This window comes from Hemiscyllium ocellatum, chromosome 34 (assembly GCF_020745735.1).
Source record: "Hemiscyllium ocellatum isolate sHemOce1 chromosome 34, sHemOce1.pat.X.cur, whole genome shotgun sequence".
NCBI lineage: Eukaryota > Metazoa > Chordata > Chondrichthyes > Orectolobiformes > Hemiscylliidae > Hemiscyllium > Hemiscyllium ocellatum.
The window spans coordinates 32,614,302-32,634,022 of record NC_083434.1 but is presented as its reverse complement, the minus strand read 5'-3'; the positions used below and the strand labels follow the sequence as shown (position 1 = coordinate 32,634,022).

At 42.1% G+C, this 19,721-nt stretch overlaps 1 protein-coding gene across 1 annotated transcript in view; it reads left to right on the top strand.

Annotated features, from left to right (window-relative positions):
* The window catches only part of LOC132832162 (sodium-dependent neutral amino acid transporter B(0)AT3-like), a 56,442-nt gene extending 45,380 nt beyond the window's left edge, over positions 1-11,062 (top strand). The window contains exons 10-12 of the mRNA XM_060849910.1: positions 1,365-1,524; positions 5,557-5,719; positions 10,831-11,062. Of these exons, the coding sequence (XP_060705893.1) occupies positions 1,365-1,524; positions 5,557-5,719; positions 10,831-11,016 (509 nt within the window). The 3' untranslated portion in view covers positions 11,017-11,062. The remainder of the gene's footprint in view (positions 1-1,364; positions 1,525-5,556; positions 5,720-10,830) is intronic.
* Positions 11,063-19,721: the final 8,659 nt, after the last annotated feature.

The following is a 19,721-nucleotide window of genomic DNA, read 5'->3' as shown; positions in this document are numbered from 1 at the left end:
AATCCCTTCAAACATCTTCCCAGAGGAAGAGGGAGAATTGATGCCATTGTAGTTCCTTGGCTGTAATTTGACCTCTTTCTTAAATATCGGAATAACATATGCTAGCCACCTGTCCACAGGAATTCTCCCTGACCTCTATTGAAGATATAGCCCGAAGACATACAGGGCATTTAGCAAATCTGCCACAATCTGTGTATGAATGTGAACCTATCTCCTCCTACAGTATCTTCCTGTCAACCTACATGTTGCTGAATGGTCTTATTTCTGACAGAGCTGAAATATTCTCACTTTCACCATTTCTATTTTGTCAGAGGATTCTTATTTAAACTTATGGTCAACTTTGCCTTCTTCCATTGCTGCCAATTACCTCATATGTGAGAGCCATCTCAAACCCACTCCATATTAGGATTCACAAATTCCATCCATCTTGACAACTGAGTGCTCAAGGGAACATGGTTCAGGTCCAGTGTGGTCTTACACATCAAAATGTGTGACACAGATGCACTTTCATTCATGAAATAATGCTTAGGAAGTATACAGCCTTGTGGTCTCCCTCTCCCTTGCCCCTTTCCCTTTTCACCACTCCATCTCACTGCTGAAGACCGACCGTCAGGCCACAGCTAACAAGGAGAAAGGACTTGACACTAATGGCCTTCAAAAGGACGGACTCCTTGTAGAGGCTGGCAGGCCAACAGTTACTGAGGCCTGAGGCCTAGTTTCACACCGCTCTTGGACCTTTATGCTGAGGTGAAAAATACCTTCTACTTCCTGAAGATTTTTCTCATCAGCAAAATTACAATACTGTTCACTTTAACCAGCATTTCTATTACAATCCCAACCAGTGCAAATCTTCCTCTTACCTAGAGGAGGGTGGGGATGTGTCCAGCTGTACTCTACATTCCTAAAAAAGTTATAACTCAGCTACAATGACTCCTTAGGGATGAATTTCAACCATGGAAACCATTTACGTCATTTTTTCAGCTTTTTCACTGAAGTTTCACAGAATTGTGAGGGTACAGAAGGAGGCCATTCAGCCCATCAACTCTGCACTGACTCTTCCCATAACTCTGTCACTGTTTCCATTTAAAATGAACATTCGATGTCCTCAACGGAATGTGCCTCCAGCACAATTCCAGACCCTAACTACTTGATGCATGAAAAACCGTGCAATTGCTTCGTTTCCAAAGCACTTTAGACTTGTTGACTTCTGCTTCTCAATTCCTTTAACGTGGAGGAAACACTCACCCAGGTTAAGCCTGTACATTTTTTTAACACTTAGTTGTTTTGCTACCTCAAGAACATTGCTAAGAAAATGTTTCGGCAATGTATGTTCTAATCAACTCTTGTTTTTATGTTTTCTTTAGCCATAATATGCCTGATATGCTTTTCAGTAGCACTTACTTTCACAACAGCATCTGGGAGTTACTGGCTGACAATTTTTGACAATTATGGAACTGCTCTGCCTCTTCTGATCGTTGCCTTCTTTGAGCTGATTGGGGTGATTTATGTTTATGGGTTTCGTAAGTAAGTAACAAACCTACTTGTCACTATTTACCACTTCTTTCAGACGGTGTTTCCAAACAGTGATCTTTAATTTTTTTAAATCGGAAATTTAATCCCATTCCCCTTAAACAGCTCTCGCTGGATTAAATGTCACAATAATATCATTTAACTATCAGTTGCTTAAACCTTGTTAGCTTCTGAAGCCCTTGATTCATCCAACAGTAGGTTGTTAGGAATGTCACACTGTAACATATCCTCCTTCTAAGCAGGAGAAAGTGAGAATTGCAGATGTTAGAGATCAGAGTCGAGAGTATGGTGCTGGAAAAGCACAGCAGGTCAGGCAGCATCCAAGGAGCAGGAGAATCGACGTTACGAGCATAAGCCTTTCATCAGGAAGTCTCCTAATGAAGAAAGTTTCCTGATGAAGGGTTTATGCCCAAGACCTCAATTTTCCTGTTCCTTGGATGCTTCATTCCTGATGAAGGGCTCTGGCCCGAAACGTCGAATTTCCTGTTCCTTGGATGCTGCCTGACCTGCTGTGCTTTAACCAGCAACACATTTTCAGCTCTGATCTCCAGCATCTGCAGACCTCACTTTTTACTCGAAGATTTTAACCTACTGCGAATCCTCTTGCAAGGATGCCTTCCTTGAAGAAGCTCTCTTCCTCCCTCTACAAGGATTTCAGTGAGTCTCACTCTCACTGCACCCCCCAGGTCAATTCCTGATGAAGGGCTCTGGCCCGAAACGTCGAATTTCCTGTTCCTTGGATGCTGCCTGACCTGCTGTGCTTTAACCAGCAACACATTTTCAACCTTGGATGCTACCTGACCTGTGTGCTTTTCCAGCACTACACTAATTTTGACTTTTAAAATTAGGTTTCACCTTTTCAGGACAGAGATGAGGAGTGTGTTTCTCTTCCCTGAGAGTGTTGTGATATTTGGAATCTTCTCTCTCTCTCTCTCTCTCTCTCTCTCTCTCTCTCAAGGAGGCAGGGTTATCAAATATTTTTAATGCAGGGTTTAAAGAGTTCTGTTAGCCAAGGGAAACAAAGATTATTGGGAGTTGATGGTAATGTGGAATTCAAAACACAGACAGATCAAGTCATGATCTTATTGACCAGCAGAGCAGACTCAAGGGGTGGAATGGCCTTTCCCTATTGCTAATCTGCATGCAAAGTTCTCATTTGTATATTTAAAATCATGAATCCTTGGCCTTTTCTGCTCTAAGGAAAATAACAGCCCCAGCTTCTCCAGTCTATCAATGACAGCAATCCCTTACACCTGGATCCATAGTCTCTCCAGAAACATCCTTCCTAAAATTTGGTGCCCACTATTGGGCTCCAGCCTAAGCTAAACTGATGTTTTATATGAGATTAACCTAATTTTCAGGCTTTTGTACTCTCTACCTTGACTTATAAGGGCTAAAATCCCATTGGATTTATTAACTGTTTTATGAAACTGTCCTGGTGTCCTCAATAGGTTATGTATTGTCTGAACTCTCTATAATCCAGCAACCACGTTAACGTTGTACCATTTATAATCACAGAGCTGTACAGCACAGAAACAGACCCATCAGTCCAACTTGTCCATGCCAACCAGATATCCTAAATTAATCTGCTCCCATTTGCCAGCACTTGGCCCATATCCCTCTAAACCCTTCCTATGCATATACTCATCCAGATGCCTTTTAAACATTGTAATTGTACCAGCCTCTACCACTTCCTCTGGCAGCTCATTCCATGCATGCACCACCCTCTGCGTGAAAAAGTTGCCCCTTAGATCCCTTTTAAATCTTTCCCTTCTCACCTTAAACCTACGTTCTCTAGTTTTGGACTCCCCTGGCCTGGGGAAAAGACCTGGCTATTCACCCTATCCTCGTGATTTTATAAATCTCTATAAGTTCACCCCTCAGCCTTCGATGCTATAGTGAAAACAGCCCCAGTCTATTCAGCTGCTCCTTATAACTCAAACTCCCCAATGCTGGTAATATCCTTGTAAATCTTTTCTGCACCCTTTCAAGTTGAACAACATCTCTCCAAAGCAGGGAGTCCAAAATGTTTCCATTATCTCTCTTACACACTTTTCTGCACTGAGTTTCATCTTCCATATATCCATCCATCCCATCAGCCAATGGGTTTTATTACCATTCTCCTCAGTGCTTACTCCACTTTCAAGTTGTATGCCATCTCCCAATATCACAACATGTCCTCGACTTCCAAGTCCAACTCATTGATCGATATCAGAAACAGGAGCGGTCCTGGTATTGAATCATAGGGAGACAGAGTATATGCCTCCACTGACTGTTAAACGACGATTCACCACAACTCTCTGTTTCCTATTTCCTTGCCAATTTGTCAACTCATTCTTCTATTTTTCCTTTGATCCCGTTGACTTCAGCTTTGCTAACAAGCTTAATGTCTGATTGTTTTACCAAATACCTTTAGAAATCAATATCAGCTACTCTGTCCACATCACCTAATAGAAAAAACCTCTATTTAGTTCATCAGACACAATTTCTGCTCAACAAGTCCACACTAGTTATTGTTTACAAGTCCATGGTCATCAAACAGGCCGGATTCTCATTTCTAAAAAATTCCCTACCACTTACATTAAAATTATTGGCCAGTTTCTTCCATTTCTCAAACAGTTGCAATTTTAAATAAATTTGGCAGCATTCTGTATCCACAAAGGATTGGAGGCTTGCCTCCAGCATTCTGTAATTTAGGCCGATAACCTCCCTCAGAAAACAAGGAGGCATCCCATAAAATAAGTGACAAATACTGGTTTCCCAGGCAGATTATTGTAGATTAAACTGCCGGCCCAATCATCTAAGAATCACAACACTCTCTCCTCCTTGTAGTTCTTATTTCCAGCCATGGCATTGAGACATACAAGGCTCTAGAATACCTCCAGTGCAGAAAGAGGCCAGTTGGCTCATCAAGTCTGCATTGACCTTCCAAAGAGCATCCCCACCAGATCCATGCAAGATGACTATCCCCATAACCCAGTGTTTCCAATGGCTACCTCACCTAGCCTGCACATCGCTGGATACTACAAGAGTGGCTCAGTGGCACAGTGGTTAGCACTGCTGCCTCACAGCGCCAGTTTTGATTCCAGCCTTGGGCAAATCTCTTTATGGAGTTTTCACATTCTCCCTGTGTCTGGGTGCTTCAGTGTGCTCCCATCATCCAAAGATGTGCAGGTCAGGTGAATTGGCCATGGGAAATTGCCCATAGTGTTCGGTGCATTAGGCAGAAGGAATGGGTCTGGGTGGGTTACTCTTTGGAGGTCGGTGTGGACTTGTTTCCACACTGTAGGGAATCTAATCTTAAAAAAAGTTGCCAAAGCCAATCCACCTAACCTGCACATCCTTGGGAGGAAACCAAGTGCAAAATGAAACTTACATAACCACGGGGAGAACATGCAAACTCCACAATGACAGTTACCCAAGGATGGAATCAAACTCAGGTCCCTGACACTATGAAGCAGTAGTGCTAACCACTGAGCCATCATGCCATGCTAAATTCTGTAGGCGTTTGACTAGTTAGATGCTGAGTGATTGTGTCTGCTATTTGAGAGAATCGAAAACAAATGGAATGGTCCCTGGAGAAGGGGTTAATCATTTAGAACCAAGATGAAGAAAATGAATTCACTCAAAGTGTGCATCTTTGGAATTCTCCACCATTGAGTATATTGAAGAGGTTGAGACAGAGTTTTGGTCTCTCAGAGAATCAAAAAATACTGGGAGTATGCAAGAAATTAGAGGTGAAGTCAGCCATGATGATATTGAATGACAGAAGAAGTTCAACAGGCCGGATGGTCTACTCCTCCTCCTAATGCTTACATTGTTGTGTCCTTTCTCTCCTGAAACCAAATCAACCAATGTTGGTAATGTGGGTTACACCTCACCGTGCAGGGCAAGATAATTGCAAAAACTATATCTCACTGAATTGGCTACGTTGGATTATCAAATGTACAGAGAGAGAACAGAATAAGCCATTTATTTGAAATTGTACCAAACATGTCGGGAAAATTATACCCTCTCTCTTCTCAGATTCTGTGATGATTTGGAGTTTATGACTGGTCGACGACCGAACTTTTACTGGCAAGTGGCCTGGAGATTTATCAGCCCTTTACTGTTGCTTTCAGTCTTTGTGACCTTTGTTGCAACTGAAATTCAATCTCACCTGTCGTATGAGGCCTGGGATCCTAATTACGTATGTACCTTGCCTATTGAGATACAGCCTGAGTATTTTATTTAATATCTCCAAGAAAACTTTCTTCTTGTCTTTATTGATCAGTGCATTAAGAGTTAGGATGCCATGTTGCGGCTGTATAGGACGTTGGTGAGGCCACTTTTGGAATACTGTGTTCAATTCTGGTCTCCCTCCTATCGGAAGGATGTTTGTTAAAAGGGTTCAGAAAAGATTTACAGGGGTGTTGCCAGGGTTGGAGGGTTTGAGCTATAGGGAGAGGCTGAATTGATTGGGACTGTTTTCCCTGGAGCATCTGAGGTTGAGGGGTGACCTTGTAGAGGTTTATAAAATCATGAGATGGCATGGATAGGGTGAATAGACAAGGTCTTTTCCCTGGGGTGGGAGAATCCAGAACTAGAAGGCACAGATTTAGGGTCAGAGGAGAAAGACCTAAAAGGGACCTAAAGGGCAACTTTTCCATGCAGACTGTGGTGCATGTTGGAATGACCTGCCAGAGGAAATGGTGAAGGCTGGTACAATTACAATATTAAAATGCATCTGATTAGTTTTATGAATAGGAATGGTTTAGAGGGATATTGGTCAAGTGCTGGCAATTGGGACTAGATTAATTTAGGATATCTGTTCAGCATGGATGGGTTGGACTGATGGGTCTATTTCCATGCTGTACAGCTACAGTAAGTTCAGTTATTATTTTAAATTTGTTCATGGGGACGTGGGCAAGGCTGCTGAATTCAGTATTGATTGCCCGCCCCTAATCGTCCCTTCAAAAAGTGGTGGTGAGCCATTTGCTGGAACTGTCACAATGCATGGTGGGAAGGAGTTCCAGCATTCTGACCCAGGAACATTGAAGGATAGGGATGGTGAGTAGCTTGGAGGGGAACTTGCAGGTGATGGTATTGCCATGCATCTGCTGCCCTTGTGCTCCTCACAGATCAATTTGGAAGCTGCACTTCTGTAAACAAAACCAAACATATTCCATCATTCCAATCCATGATACTTTGGGTGATATAACGTCAATGATTTCAAAGAAGCAATTGGAATTTACATCAGGGTAATGTTGGGTCACCTCGCTTTGTCGATAGTCTAATGTATATTCTCACACTCCTGATCAAATGGTGATGGTTAGCAATACTTGGGAACAATTTATGAATATTTTTCTCTAAAATTGAGACCTATCCCCAACCTGTCACATCCTTTCCAGTTTTATTAGGACCCTGTAGATTCTCTCACTTACCCTTTCAAAGCTTACTTCTTACTTTGGAAATTCTTCCTGCTACTTCAAACCCCTTCCCACTAAACCTCTGTTCACTCACCTTCGTGATTTCAGTCCACATTGTTAGTGGTGCTAGGGTTCAACTGTCAACCCTTCTCTTTGCAAGACACCGATTAACATCCTGTTCCTCAAACCCAAAGCAAAACCATTATCTTCAATGACCAGCTCATGTTTAACCTCCTTTCCCTTCCTAACATCCTCAAATTGTTGTCCTGGGTCTACACCAAAGGCTTCTGAATTAGCATTTCAGGATCAGCAATCATTTGTATTGATAAGATTTGAGACTCCTTGTTTTAACAAACAAAGTTTTTTCCATGTTCTGCAGGTATGCAGATTGCTCAGATCAAATTCAGCACAGTCAGTGGATCTTAAAGCAGGGAAGGAGGTCCATTCTCCCCATAGTGACTATACTAGCTCTTTGAAAAAGCCATTCAATGAATCCTTCTGCCTGGTTGTTTATATTAATGTCCATAGTTTTCCTTGATAGACAGACATCCTTCCCTTGTCAAAGAAATCTATAAATCTATCAACCTCCCTCATTCTTGCAGGCAGTATGACACAGACCATGCATTGAACTGTGAAAATAATACATAATAGCAACTAATGCTTATATGCAATATTGGGAAAATGTTTAGCAGCCTTTCATAGGATTGAGAAATATAAATGGATACAGGACAAATACTGGGCCATGTTAATGGAGGTGATCAAAACATGATTAAAAGCACAGCTTTTAAAAGCAGCTAATGAAGAGGAGAGTTACAGTCATAGAGATGTGCAGCATGGAAACAGATCCTTTGGTCCAACTCGTCCATGCCAACCAGGTACCCTAAATTAATCTAGTCCCATTTACCAGCACATGGCCCATATCTCTCTAAACCCTTCCTATTGATATACCCATACAGGTGACTTTTAAATGCTGTAATTGTACCAGCCTCCACCACTTCCTCTGGCAGTTCATTCCATTCATGCACCTCCCTCTGCATGAAAACCTTATCCCTTAGGTCCCTTTTAAAACTTTCCCCTCTCACTTTAAACTGACACCATCTAGTTTTGGACTCCCTGACCCTGGGGAAAAGACCTTTGCTGTTCACCGTAGCTATGCACAACCACCTGATGAAGGAGCAGTGTTCTGAAAGCTAGTGCTTCCAATTAAACCTGTTGAAGTATAACCTGGTGTTGTGTGATTTTTAACTTTGTACACCACAGTCCAACACAGGTATCTATAAATCATGATTTTACAAATCTTTATAAGGTCACCCCTTCAGCCTCTGACACTCCAGAGAAAATAACCCCAGCCGAATCATCCTATCCCTATAGCTCAAACCCTCCAATCCTGCCAGGACCCTTGTCAATCTTTTCTGAACCCTTGACGTTTAACAGCATCCTTCCCATAGCAGAGACCAGAATTGAATGTAGTAATCCAAATGGAATGGGGGTCAGGGTCTCAAGTTCTGGCAAGTCCCTCGGAGGTGATTGAAGGGTCTGCCATCATTAAGGACATGGGAAGGACAGAAGGAGGGGAAAGACAACAAATGGATTAAGACTTCAAGTAGTTGTGTAGGGAAATGTCAGATTGCTGATTCAACAAGTTAAATGAGATCATAGGTTACATTAAGTGAACCACTGAATTGAAAAACAGGTCAATGCCTGCAGTAGTAATGGGGGGAATTGTCTGAAAATTTTCAGAAATTGGGGCAATTGTAGATCCCAGTCCTGTGTGAGTCAGGGGGTCTCCTGGGAGGTGACCAGTTGGGTCACTGTCCTGTTACAAACAACAAGCAGGCTCTACGTTCGAGGGCTGAGAGAGGGAGGGACTGTGGTAATGGCCAGATGACAGCAGAGAGAGAGAGAGAGAGAGAGAGAGAGAGAATGCACTGGTAAGGCAGAAAGGCAAGCATTCAAAAATGGAGGTTTGTCTCAGAATTGAAAATTCAGAAGAGGCACATCCATTAGTGACACAATATTGACAGGCATCCCTTCCACAGGAATGCTGAAGGCCAGGCTGTGGTCTTTGCATTCATGTGGCTTGAAGCCTACTCCCAGGATGCCACCTCCCTGTTCCTGATGACTCGCCATTTTTGGGGAGAGGGTGGGCGGTAGGGGTTGGGGTGGACTGTCCTGATAATGGAGCATCTTTGCTCCAAGTGGGCAGCTTGGTGGCACAGTGGGGGGTTAGCACTGCTGCCTCATAGCAGCAGGGATCCAGGTTCGATTCTACGTGCAGTTTGCATAATCTCCTCGTGACTGTGTGGGTTTCCTCCCACAGTCCAAAGATGCACAGGTTGGGTGGATTGGCCATGCTGAATTGCAGATTAGATGGGATAGCCATAGGAAATGCAGGGTTCCAGGGATAGGGGGACAGAGTTGGGTCTAAGTGTGATGCTCCCTTCAGGGCCGGTGTGGACTTGATGGGCCAGATGGCTTGCTTCTAAACTATACGGATTCTATGGTTCTATTTTTTTTAGTCCAATTTATTTTTTGGCAATGCTCACCTGGTTTTAATTTTTTTATATATATTTTTTTTTAATTTCCCGCACACTACCGCCTAACTGCGGTAGTGCTTATTATTTTTATCCCCAGCACCCATGGTGCGTGTGTGCAGGTGTGAGACACAGTGAGACACAAGGTGTACAAATCTTTATTCAATTTCCACCACCAGGAAAAGTAGGAAAACACCCGAGTGGCCTGTGACAAGCAGTGCCCTTCACATCAAAGGGCAATGCTGTGCGATCAAAACAGTGAAGGGGAGGGCAAGGACTAAATCAAAATAGCGTTGGAGGGGGAAATGATGCACTCCACTCCCTGCGGCGCCCACCTCTCCCTGAACAACTCCAGGGTGTTGGTGGACACCGCGTGTTCCTTCTCCAAGGACACCCGGGCCCGATTCTATGGTTCTAAGTGAGTCCTTGACTGTTCCTAATTAATTAGAATGCCAATCAGATCAAGATCCCCCGTTCTTAAGAACACAGCAGTGGAAAGATTGTACGCATCGAGTTCTGAACTGATTGAAGATAATGTAAGTGATCTAGAAAGGAGAAATCCTAGCCTCAGAGAATATATGGTCACTTGGTAAAGCAAAGTGATAACAATGGCTCGTGTTCCATTCCTAAACCAGCTGAGGTTACCATGAAGAATTCTCCTCAACCCCTCCCTCACCTGAGGCATGGTGACCCCCTCCCCCCCCCCCCCCAGTTGAACTGCCACCAGTCATCTCTCTCTAATGAGACAGCAGCCCTGTGGTCTGGAAGGATGATGGCAATTTGACCTTTATTTGGAAAGAAATCAGAGATAGTTAATGACGAGATGGAGTAACCTCAGTTTTTAATCTTGGTTATTGTACCTTGACCTCAGTGGAGTCTGATTGTGGTGCCTAAAATAAGTAGGGGATTAGCATGCAAATGGTGAATAATTCTTACTGGCACTAGAGGGGTAAGGGTTCATGATTAAAATTCCAACTACACCAGTGATAAAACAAATTCTAAAGAAAAACGAATCTTCAGATGAGGACTCAAGAATAAATTGGCAGGATGAGGGGAATGAGAATGGGTGAGCTGCTCTTGCAGTGAGGGAGGACAGATATGATGGGGCAACTGGCCTTTTTTATTGCAGTTACCTTCTGTGATTCTATACTGAGTGTAGATGCAAATAACCGAGATTTGAAATGTGCAAAGGAATTGAGGGACATGAGGAAAGGTTAGGGCATTGAACTTAAAAGAAAAAATGGCCCAGGTTAACAAAGGGAGTTGGCATGATAGCTCATTTAGCTTGCTGTTTCTGACAAAGTAACGTTTTCAAAAATACATGAATGCTTTTCTAATTATTTATGTTAAACCAACAGGTGGAGTTCCCAAAGAAGGAAGAAAAGGAATACACGGGTTGGGTGGAATTTATCTGTGCTTTCTTGGTCATACTGTCCTCTATATTTATTCCACTCACTGCACTTTATCACTTCATCAGACTTAAACTCAGGAGGCACAAGCAAACAACACAGGTTCCCTTTGACAATCTTGCTTTTCAACTATAAGAGATTTGCGTGTTGGTGGAAGCTACAATTTGCATTTATGCTCCTTTATACAATTGAGAAGGTACTTTCCTACTAAGTAATAAACACTATTCAACACTCTCATAAACTCTTGTGTACTCCTCTGACAAAGATGCAATCACAGCTTGTCCTTTTCCATTAACTTTGCTCTAGAGGCAAAGTCTAGAAGTCTTGAGGGAACTCCATCTAGATCACTACTTTTTACAGAGATAGGAAGAACACTTCCACATTTTTATCCTCAAATCTTGCAGTGTCTGGACTACTTTGAACATTTTCTTGGCACAAAATTGAGCTTCCATCCAGGATTCTCTATGTTTGTCCTTGCCATAGCTTTGAGCCTAATCTCTGCTCACTTTAACTTCTTTCTCTTTCTCTCTGGCTTCAACCTCCAGCTCCATTTTTCTTAGTGCTGTTATTTTTTTTTTAATTTGGTTTATTATTATCACACGTACTGTGATACAGCAAAACGTTTTGTGTGCTAACCAGACAAAGCCTACCTCACTTAATTATATCAGGGTTACAAAACAGAATGCAGAATATAATGTTACAGCTACAGGGAAGGTGCAGAGAAAGATCAACTCCAATAAATGAGAGGTCCAATCAAAAGTCTCATAATAATGGGGAAGAAGCTTTCCTTGAATCTGATGGGATGTGTTCGAACCTTGTTTATATTCTGCCTGATGGAAGAGGGTGGAAGAGAATACACCCAGTCTGGGAAGGGTCTTTGATTATGTTGGCTGCTTTCCCAAGGCAACAGGAAGTGCAGATGGAATCAATGGATGGAAGGCTAGTTTTCGTGATGGACTGGATTGCATTCACAACTCTCTGTAGTTTCTTGTGGTCTTGGGTGGAGCAGGTGCCTTCCCAAGCTGTGATGCAACTAGATGGAATGCTTTCTATGGTGTGTTCTCTCTTCTCTTCTTTCCTAAGCTTCCCATTATAATTTCCTTATCGTAGTGACTCAACTCTACCGTTCCCTCACACTACCAACCTCAGTTCCGTTGCTTCACTTGGACTTGTGTTTTTGTTGGAATTGCTAACCCTATATCTCCTGCAGCTTTTGACACATCCTTTCTATTTCATCCCTTCAGTGTATCAACAAAGATTTCTGTTAGTCCCAAGCTGGCTTAGATACTTCCATTTCTGTGGCCATTTCATACATCAAAAAACTCAGTGCCAGAAGTTTCTACTTTCCAGACAGTAGTTCCTGTGTCACTTTTGATGTCGAACTGTTCCATATCATAGACAAGGGCCCCCTTGTCATGAATCAACAACATGACAACCACCAAATGGAGAACCGCAGGACCATAACATGTGATGGAAGTTTTGTGAAGTTATTGCAATAACGTCTTCCAGTTGACCTGTCCCTCAATTTGCTGCCCCTGAGCTTTACTTATCATAAAGACTTCGGACACTGGATGTAGGTTTGCTCGCTGAGCTGAAAGGTTCATTTCCAGACGTTTTGTTACCTTACTAGATAACATCTTCAGTGGACCTCATGTGAAGCCTTGTGACACTGTCTTATGTAAAACTGCAATAACTATTTATTACTAACAAAACATCCTTTACAAAATCCTAAGGACTGTAATGATACAAATGCTTAAAACCACTAACTACCTGGACTATTACCTCAAAATCCCCCTAAGCTGGCAGTTAAACCTGATAAACAAGCCAAAAGGTTAGCAGTGGAGGTAAGATATTGGGTTAAAAATAGGGAAAGAGAGTGAGAGAAAGGTGGAAAAGTTCACTCAGGGTATTTGGATCTCAGGATAGCTGTGCCCACCTGATGCCTGATGAAGCTTAAGCTCAAAATGTCGATCCTCCCACTCTGCAGATGCTGCCTGACCTGCTGTGCTTTTCCAGCACCACACTTTTTGACTCTGATCTCCAGCATCAGCAATCCTCACTTTCTCCACAGGACTGTAAAGTTTGCCTTAATGACTGCACCCCCTTGTTTTTCCCTGCATATTACCTCTCTTTTTAGTGGCTTTTTTTTCTGTACCAGTTGCGAGACTATAGGATTCAACTCCCTCTCAGTTTTGGTCGGCTATGACCAATCATGGCTGATCCTGATCTGTGTGGATTCCTCCTCTCCCCAAGGAAAGGACCCCCAAGTCGGGGAGGGAAAGCAACTGAATCATGAACCTTTTGCAGAATCCCAGTCTGTTCTGATAAACATTTAGAAAATTAATATCAAAAGTCAGTTATAGAATGAAAAGTCAGAACGAACAGATTGGGATATAACAATGCGCAGCATTGATACTAACGTCAGGTGACATCGAGCAGCCAATGTAATGATGGCAGTCTCCTACCTCTCAGATTAGGTTAGAGTTACCTTTGATTTCTTTTCACTTTGTACAATCATAATTTGGATTTTACTCATTTTTGTTCACCTTGGTTTAAACCTATCTTTCCAAACCTCTTAAAGGATTGCAAGCATTCCATTCAGGCCTATTCTTCCATTCAGTAAGCTCATAGTCAGTCTGTGACTCCATATTCCTTAACACATTTGCTTAACAGAGATCAAACAATCTTAACTTTAAATTCAATAATTGATTTAGCAACCATCTGTTTGTAGGAGAGTTCACATCTTTTACACAGTATGGAGATACATTTCCTGATTTCATGCCTGAAAGGCCTGGTTCTAATTTCTAAGACTAATCCCACCCCCACTAATAAATTTGGGTCACCCCACTTCGTTATTTCACCCTTAGCCTTCAGCTCAAAATATGTCAGTGTTTAATTTTGGAGAAGTTCCAGTAATTCAGTTTTAGCTTTGTCATAGTGCTTTGGAATGTGGATACGGATAGATTCATATGTCTCACTGGCTAATGCTCCTAAAATCAATCATGATTAAATAATGTTCAATTCAAGTTAACATTTATTCCTTTGCTTTAAAGTATGTTTTTTAATAAGACTGTGCTCATAATGAATTATGATTAAACAGTTTTCATTTCACGTTAATTGTTTTAATTTTTTGAAAATGCTAATATTTTCAGAAGGATATGTTGGCCCTACTGTTTTCAATTTTAAAGAGTAAATCGCTCTCTTTGTAAAGTGGTATCTGGAGTTTGAAGTATTTCAGGATTATTCAGAATGCAAATGGTAACTGTAAAGAAAACTCCTACTCCTGGCTTCACAATAATTACTCAATATATGAAGAGGGGAAAAAAATCTGTCCTTTTGATACTGGTCAATTTACAAACAATAAAATACAAAAGACAGGTTATACCAATACAGGCTGCTATTCCTGTTCCATTTGCCAGTGTTGCCTCAGTCAGCAGCACCCATTAACTTATTTTTAATAAACAGGGTAAAACATTAAAGAGAGTCACCTGCCAGATGATAGAAGCTGCAAAATGCAATCGAACGAAAGGATTCTGATGGGCTTTTCCTGAAAGATCACACAAGTATGCTTGTTCTTACACTGGTCCAGAGGGATTTCATTTTTTTAAAAATTTTGTCCCAGGCATGATCATTTTCTTTTAAATTTCAAAAATATACTTTATTCATAATTTATAAGTAAATATAACAATTACAAAACAAGCCCATACAGACTTGGCAGAAAATGCATTGGAATTTTGACATTCCTCATTACAGCTTCAATCCAGTTACAACAACAAAAGGCATTTGCAAAACATGAAAGGAAACTCTACATTCCCAATTAAGGCTATGAGGGGATCTCGAAAGGCAACAGACCCTCACTATAATTTGCAGAAAGATCTTCGACGGTGGTTTTTCTCCGCTGTGCTTTGGTGGCAGATTCCTCGAGCTTTGATGTGTCCCTCAGGATATAGTCCCGCATCATGTCCTGTTTCCACGTGTAGAGGGGGATTATTCCTTGGTTTCTCCTCCCGGCTGGGGAGAAGAAGCTCCACCCCCGGCCACACTCTCTCTGATTAGGGTGACAATAGCCCTCTCACTCTCAGCATCCTCTACAAGTGCCTGGGGTGGGTCCAAAACTGAGGTATGTCACTCTCCTTCAGACATATGGAAGAAATACCAATGAACTCTGTGGCAGGAGCTGTTAACTTCACATCTGTTTAAATTGCATTCATCTGCACATAATGAGCTTGACATTACCATTGCTGTTTGCGGGAGCATACTAGACACAAACTGTAGTTCCAGTGGTCCCCAGTATCACAGCTACCTTTATGCCCACTTCCAGCCACCTACTGCACATTCAGCTACTATCTCCCCAGCCCCACCCCCCTCCCTTTTATCTCTCCACTCCCAAGGCTCCCAGCCTCATTCCTGTTGAAGGACTCCAGCCCAAAATGTCAATTTTCCTGCTCCTCAGATGCTGCCTGACCTGCTGTGCTTTTCCAGCAACACACTGTCAACCCAGTATCTTAGGGGCCTGTCTTCAGCCCATTTGATTCACTCCATGTGATATCAATAAATGGTTGGAGGCACCGCAAAGGCTATGGAATCTGACAGCACTCCAACAACAGTACTGAAGACATGTGCTCCAGAACTTGCCACACCCTTGGTTGTGCTGTTTCAGTACAGTTACAACACTGGCATCTACCCCACAACGTGGAAAATTGCCCAGTTATGTCCTGTACACAAAAAGCAGGACAAATCCAACCCAGCCAATTACCATCCCATCAGTCTACTCTCAGTCATCAGTAAAGTGATGGAAGGTGTCATCAACAGTGCTATCAAGCAGCACCTGCTCAGTGACATCCAGTTTGGGTTCTGCCAGGGCCACTCAGCTCCTGACCTCATTACAGCCTTGATTCAAACATGGACAAAAGAGCGGAATTCTAAAGATGAGGTATGTGTGATAGCCCATGTCAAAAAGGTTCCATATGATCAATTGTGGTATTAAGGAGCCCTGGCAAAACTGGAATCAATGGGTATCAGGGGCAAACTCTCTGCTCGTTGGAGCCATACCCAGCACACAGGAAGATGATCGTGGTTGTTGGAGGTCAGTCATCTCAGCTCCAGGACATCTCTGCAGGAGCTCCTCAAGGTAGTGTCTCGGCCTGACCATCTTCAGCTGCTTCATCAAAGACCTTCCTTGCATCATAAGGTCAGAAGTGGGGCTGTTCGCCGATGACTGCACAGTGTTCAGCACAATTCATGACTCCTCAAGTACTGAAACAGTTCATATTCAAATGCAGAAAGACCAGGACAATGTCCAGGCTTGGGCTGAAAAGTGATAAGTAACATTTGTGCCACACAAATATCACTCAAATGACCATTTCCAATGAGAAACAGTCTTTCACCCCATGATATTCAGTGGCCGGAATGGGACTATTTGGCACTGCCCTTTTGACACTGATCATTTTGGCTCTAACCTAAAAAAAAGTCTTGTAGAGCCCGTAAGAAATTCGTTTTTATTGCATTGTAAGAAATAAATCTAATTCTTAAAACGAATTTCTACAATTTGCTACATTTATCAAACACACATAGATAACCATCATATGAAAATTTTGGTTTGTCTTTCCTGTTTTTAGCCATTTCTGGTATAGGCTCTACAAGAAAATAGAAAGAAAATTGTATTACAGCTTTCCAATGTGAAGACGGAAGGGCTTAAGTATCATCAAGGCAGTAGATGACTATTAACAATTGTTAAATGAGAAAATGATTACAAAACGAGATTTGAATCTACAACGGGTCATTACAGCTTTGACTATCAACTCTTGCTAGTTGAGAAAATTACATCGGGTCCTTAGTCATCCTCTCTTCTTTAACCAAACAAGACTTTTTTTTATTCTGAATTGGCGCCAAAACAGCTCAGCGCCAAAGTGATGAGCATCAAAACAGTTTAGAGCTAAAACGGTGGGGCCAAATGATCGGCGCCAAAATGGCAGTGCCAAAACATACCCGATCCTTCAGCGGTGTAACCATCACCGAATCCCCCATTATCAACACCCTAGGAATTACCACTGACCAGAAACTGAACTGGGCCAGCCATATCATTCAGTGGCTAAAAGTGCAATTAGAGACAAGAAATCCTGCAATAAGTAACTCACTGCCCAAAGCCTGCCCACCACCTACAACGAACAAGTAGGGTATATGATGGAATACTCCCCACTTGCCTGGATGGGTCAGCTCCCACAACATTCAAAAAACTTGACATCATCCAGGACAAAGCAGCCTGCCTGATTGGCACCATATCCACAAGCATCCATTTCCTCCGCTGCTACAAGATGCATGGAGGAAATTCACCAAAGATCCTTAGACAGCATCTTCCAAACCCATGACCACTTCCATCAAGAAAGACAAGGGCAGCAGGTTCGTGGGAAAACCATCACCTGCAGATTCCCCTCCAAGCCATTCACCAACCTGGCTTGGAAATATATCGCCATTCCTCCACTGCCACTTGGTCAAAATCCTGGAATTCGCTCCCTCATGTCATTGTGGGTCAGACTACATTACATGTTGAGTAGTTCACGAAGGTAGCTCATGAACACCTTCTCACCTGCTCAGCCAGCAACACCCACATACCACAAGTGAGTAAAACAAATACAGGTGGTAAACTGACTTCAAAATGTAAGTGAACCCAAAGAGTCAAATGAAGTGATAAACGTGTAAAATTATTCATCCATGATAGAACCTTCAATTCAATACTTCAATTTGTTTTTCTTTCCTCCCTTACTGCATACCTCGCTCACTCTTGCCAATAGCTTTTTCTTCATTGAGCTATTCATTTTTGGTCAATTCCCTCCTGTGGGAATGATGGGCCATTTTCCAACATTACAGGTGATATATATCAATATGGAATAAAAACCAAAAGAACAGTGGATGCTGTAAATCAGACACAAAAACAGAAACAGTTGGAAAAGCTCAGTTGGTCTGGCAGCATCAGCAGAGAGAAATTGGGGTCACTCGACCCGAAACGTTACCTCTGATTTCTCTCCACAGATGCTGCCAGACCTGCTGAGTTTTTCCAGCAATTTTTATTTCTGTACAATAACATGGAAATTACAAGACAAAGCAATGGCCACAATCCCATTTAATTTCTGGTTTCATGAGAAGAAAATACATCAAATTTATCAAGACCTGTAAAATCTGTTTCATCGGAAAAAGGCTTTGAAGACAACCTGATTGTGGGAACTAGTCAAATTTCACCAGCGATGACAACCTCCTTCCCACAGTTGAAGTTGACAAAGAATTCTGGGTTAATGTGATGTGGGAAAGTTTCAAAAGTGTAGTGCACATTCACTATATATCTCATACAGAGTTGTGTGACCTTTTGTGACCGCCAATTACTGGTAAAGGTCACACATTTCCACCAGTGTTTGAGGACAGTAATCGTGACATTTTCACCCACAAAGTGCATGGTACTCTCACTCTACAGCTGAAATCCAGGAGCACTGCACTTTCTCTCACACAGAGTGTTATCAATTCTTCGACTTTATCTTCAAAACTGATCAACGACCAACTGCTGTTTATGCCGGTGACTGTTTTGCTCTTAACCTTTCGTACTGGTAACTGTATCATTGTCGAGTAATAAATGTCATTATCTCAGTGGATGACTTTAAAGACTGTGACACAATTGAAAAGGTTACCCAAATCATTAACTGAGGTTCAGCCCAGAGCTATGATTATTCCCAAAATAACTCATCCATATTCCAAAAAGGGAAGAAAGCAGTGTTAAATTTACCTAAAAGTTCTACCTTCCTTCCGCTGGACTCTGGGGGTGCGTAACCGATGACAATGGCAAACATTGGTCACACTATTTACTGGTCACGCCCCTGTAACTCAGCTATACAATGGTGGCCTAGGAGAGCAACCTCTCTGTAAACACACCTCACGCATGCTCAAAACAATGATAAACAACTCAAGTGCCATTGGTTAAGGCCTTGTATAAGAGAGACGAGTTCAGGCTGTATCTGTATTTGTTATCAGCTAACCTGGCATTCACTGGCATGCTACCATGCTTCAATAAGGAGTGTGGTAGAAGATCCATCAGCAATGCTTTTGCAAACTGCTGACCTGTATTCCAAAGGGCATTGCTCTGTAATGCCACGAGATGTGCTTTTTATCTAATACCAATTTATTGAAACCCAGCCATTTGGCCCGCTCAACCTTGGCTGACTAAATAGAAGTTAACGCCTAATGACTGTGAGCAAACTAACCACAGGAGGGGAGGCAATGGCCCAGTGGTATTATCATAGGAGTGATAACCCAGAGATGCTGGTAATGTTCTGGGGACCTGGGTTCAATTCCTGCTAAGGTAGATGGTAGAATTTGAATTCAATAAATATCTACAATTAGGAGCTTAATGATGATCATGAGTTAGTTCTCAGGAAAAATCTATCTGGCTCATTAATGCCCTCACGGGAAGGAAACTGCAATCCTTATTTGGTCTATAAGTGACCCCAGATACATCGTAATGTGGTTGACACTGAACTGCACTCAGGGCAATTAGGAATGGGCAATAAATGCTGGCTTGGAATGTGATGTCCAAATTCTATGAATGAATAGAAAAGTAGGTTACAAGTTTTCTTTACTGATAAGCTTGTAATATTGATATTTTCTGCAAATGTCACCACTTACCAATGTTATGAGGGAAAACAAAAATCAATGAGTACAATGCAAATTTTAAAATACGGATGATGGGAGAGTCTTCTGGTGATCTTGGGATCCAGATAACAGCGTAAAAACTGCTAAAGTTACTGTCGAGGTATTAGTTATATAGTTCAATTTTTTGGTTGACGTCTTCCAGTATT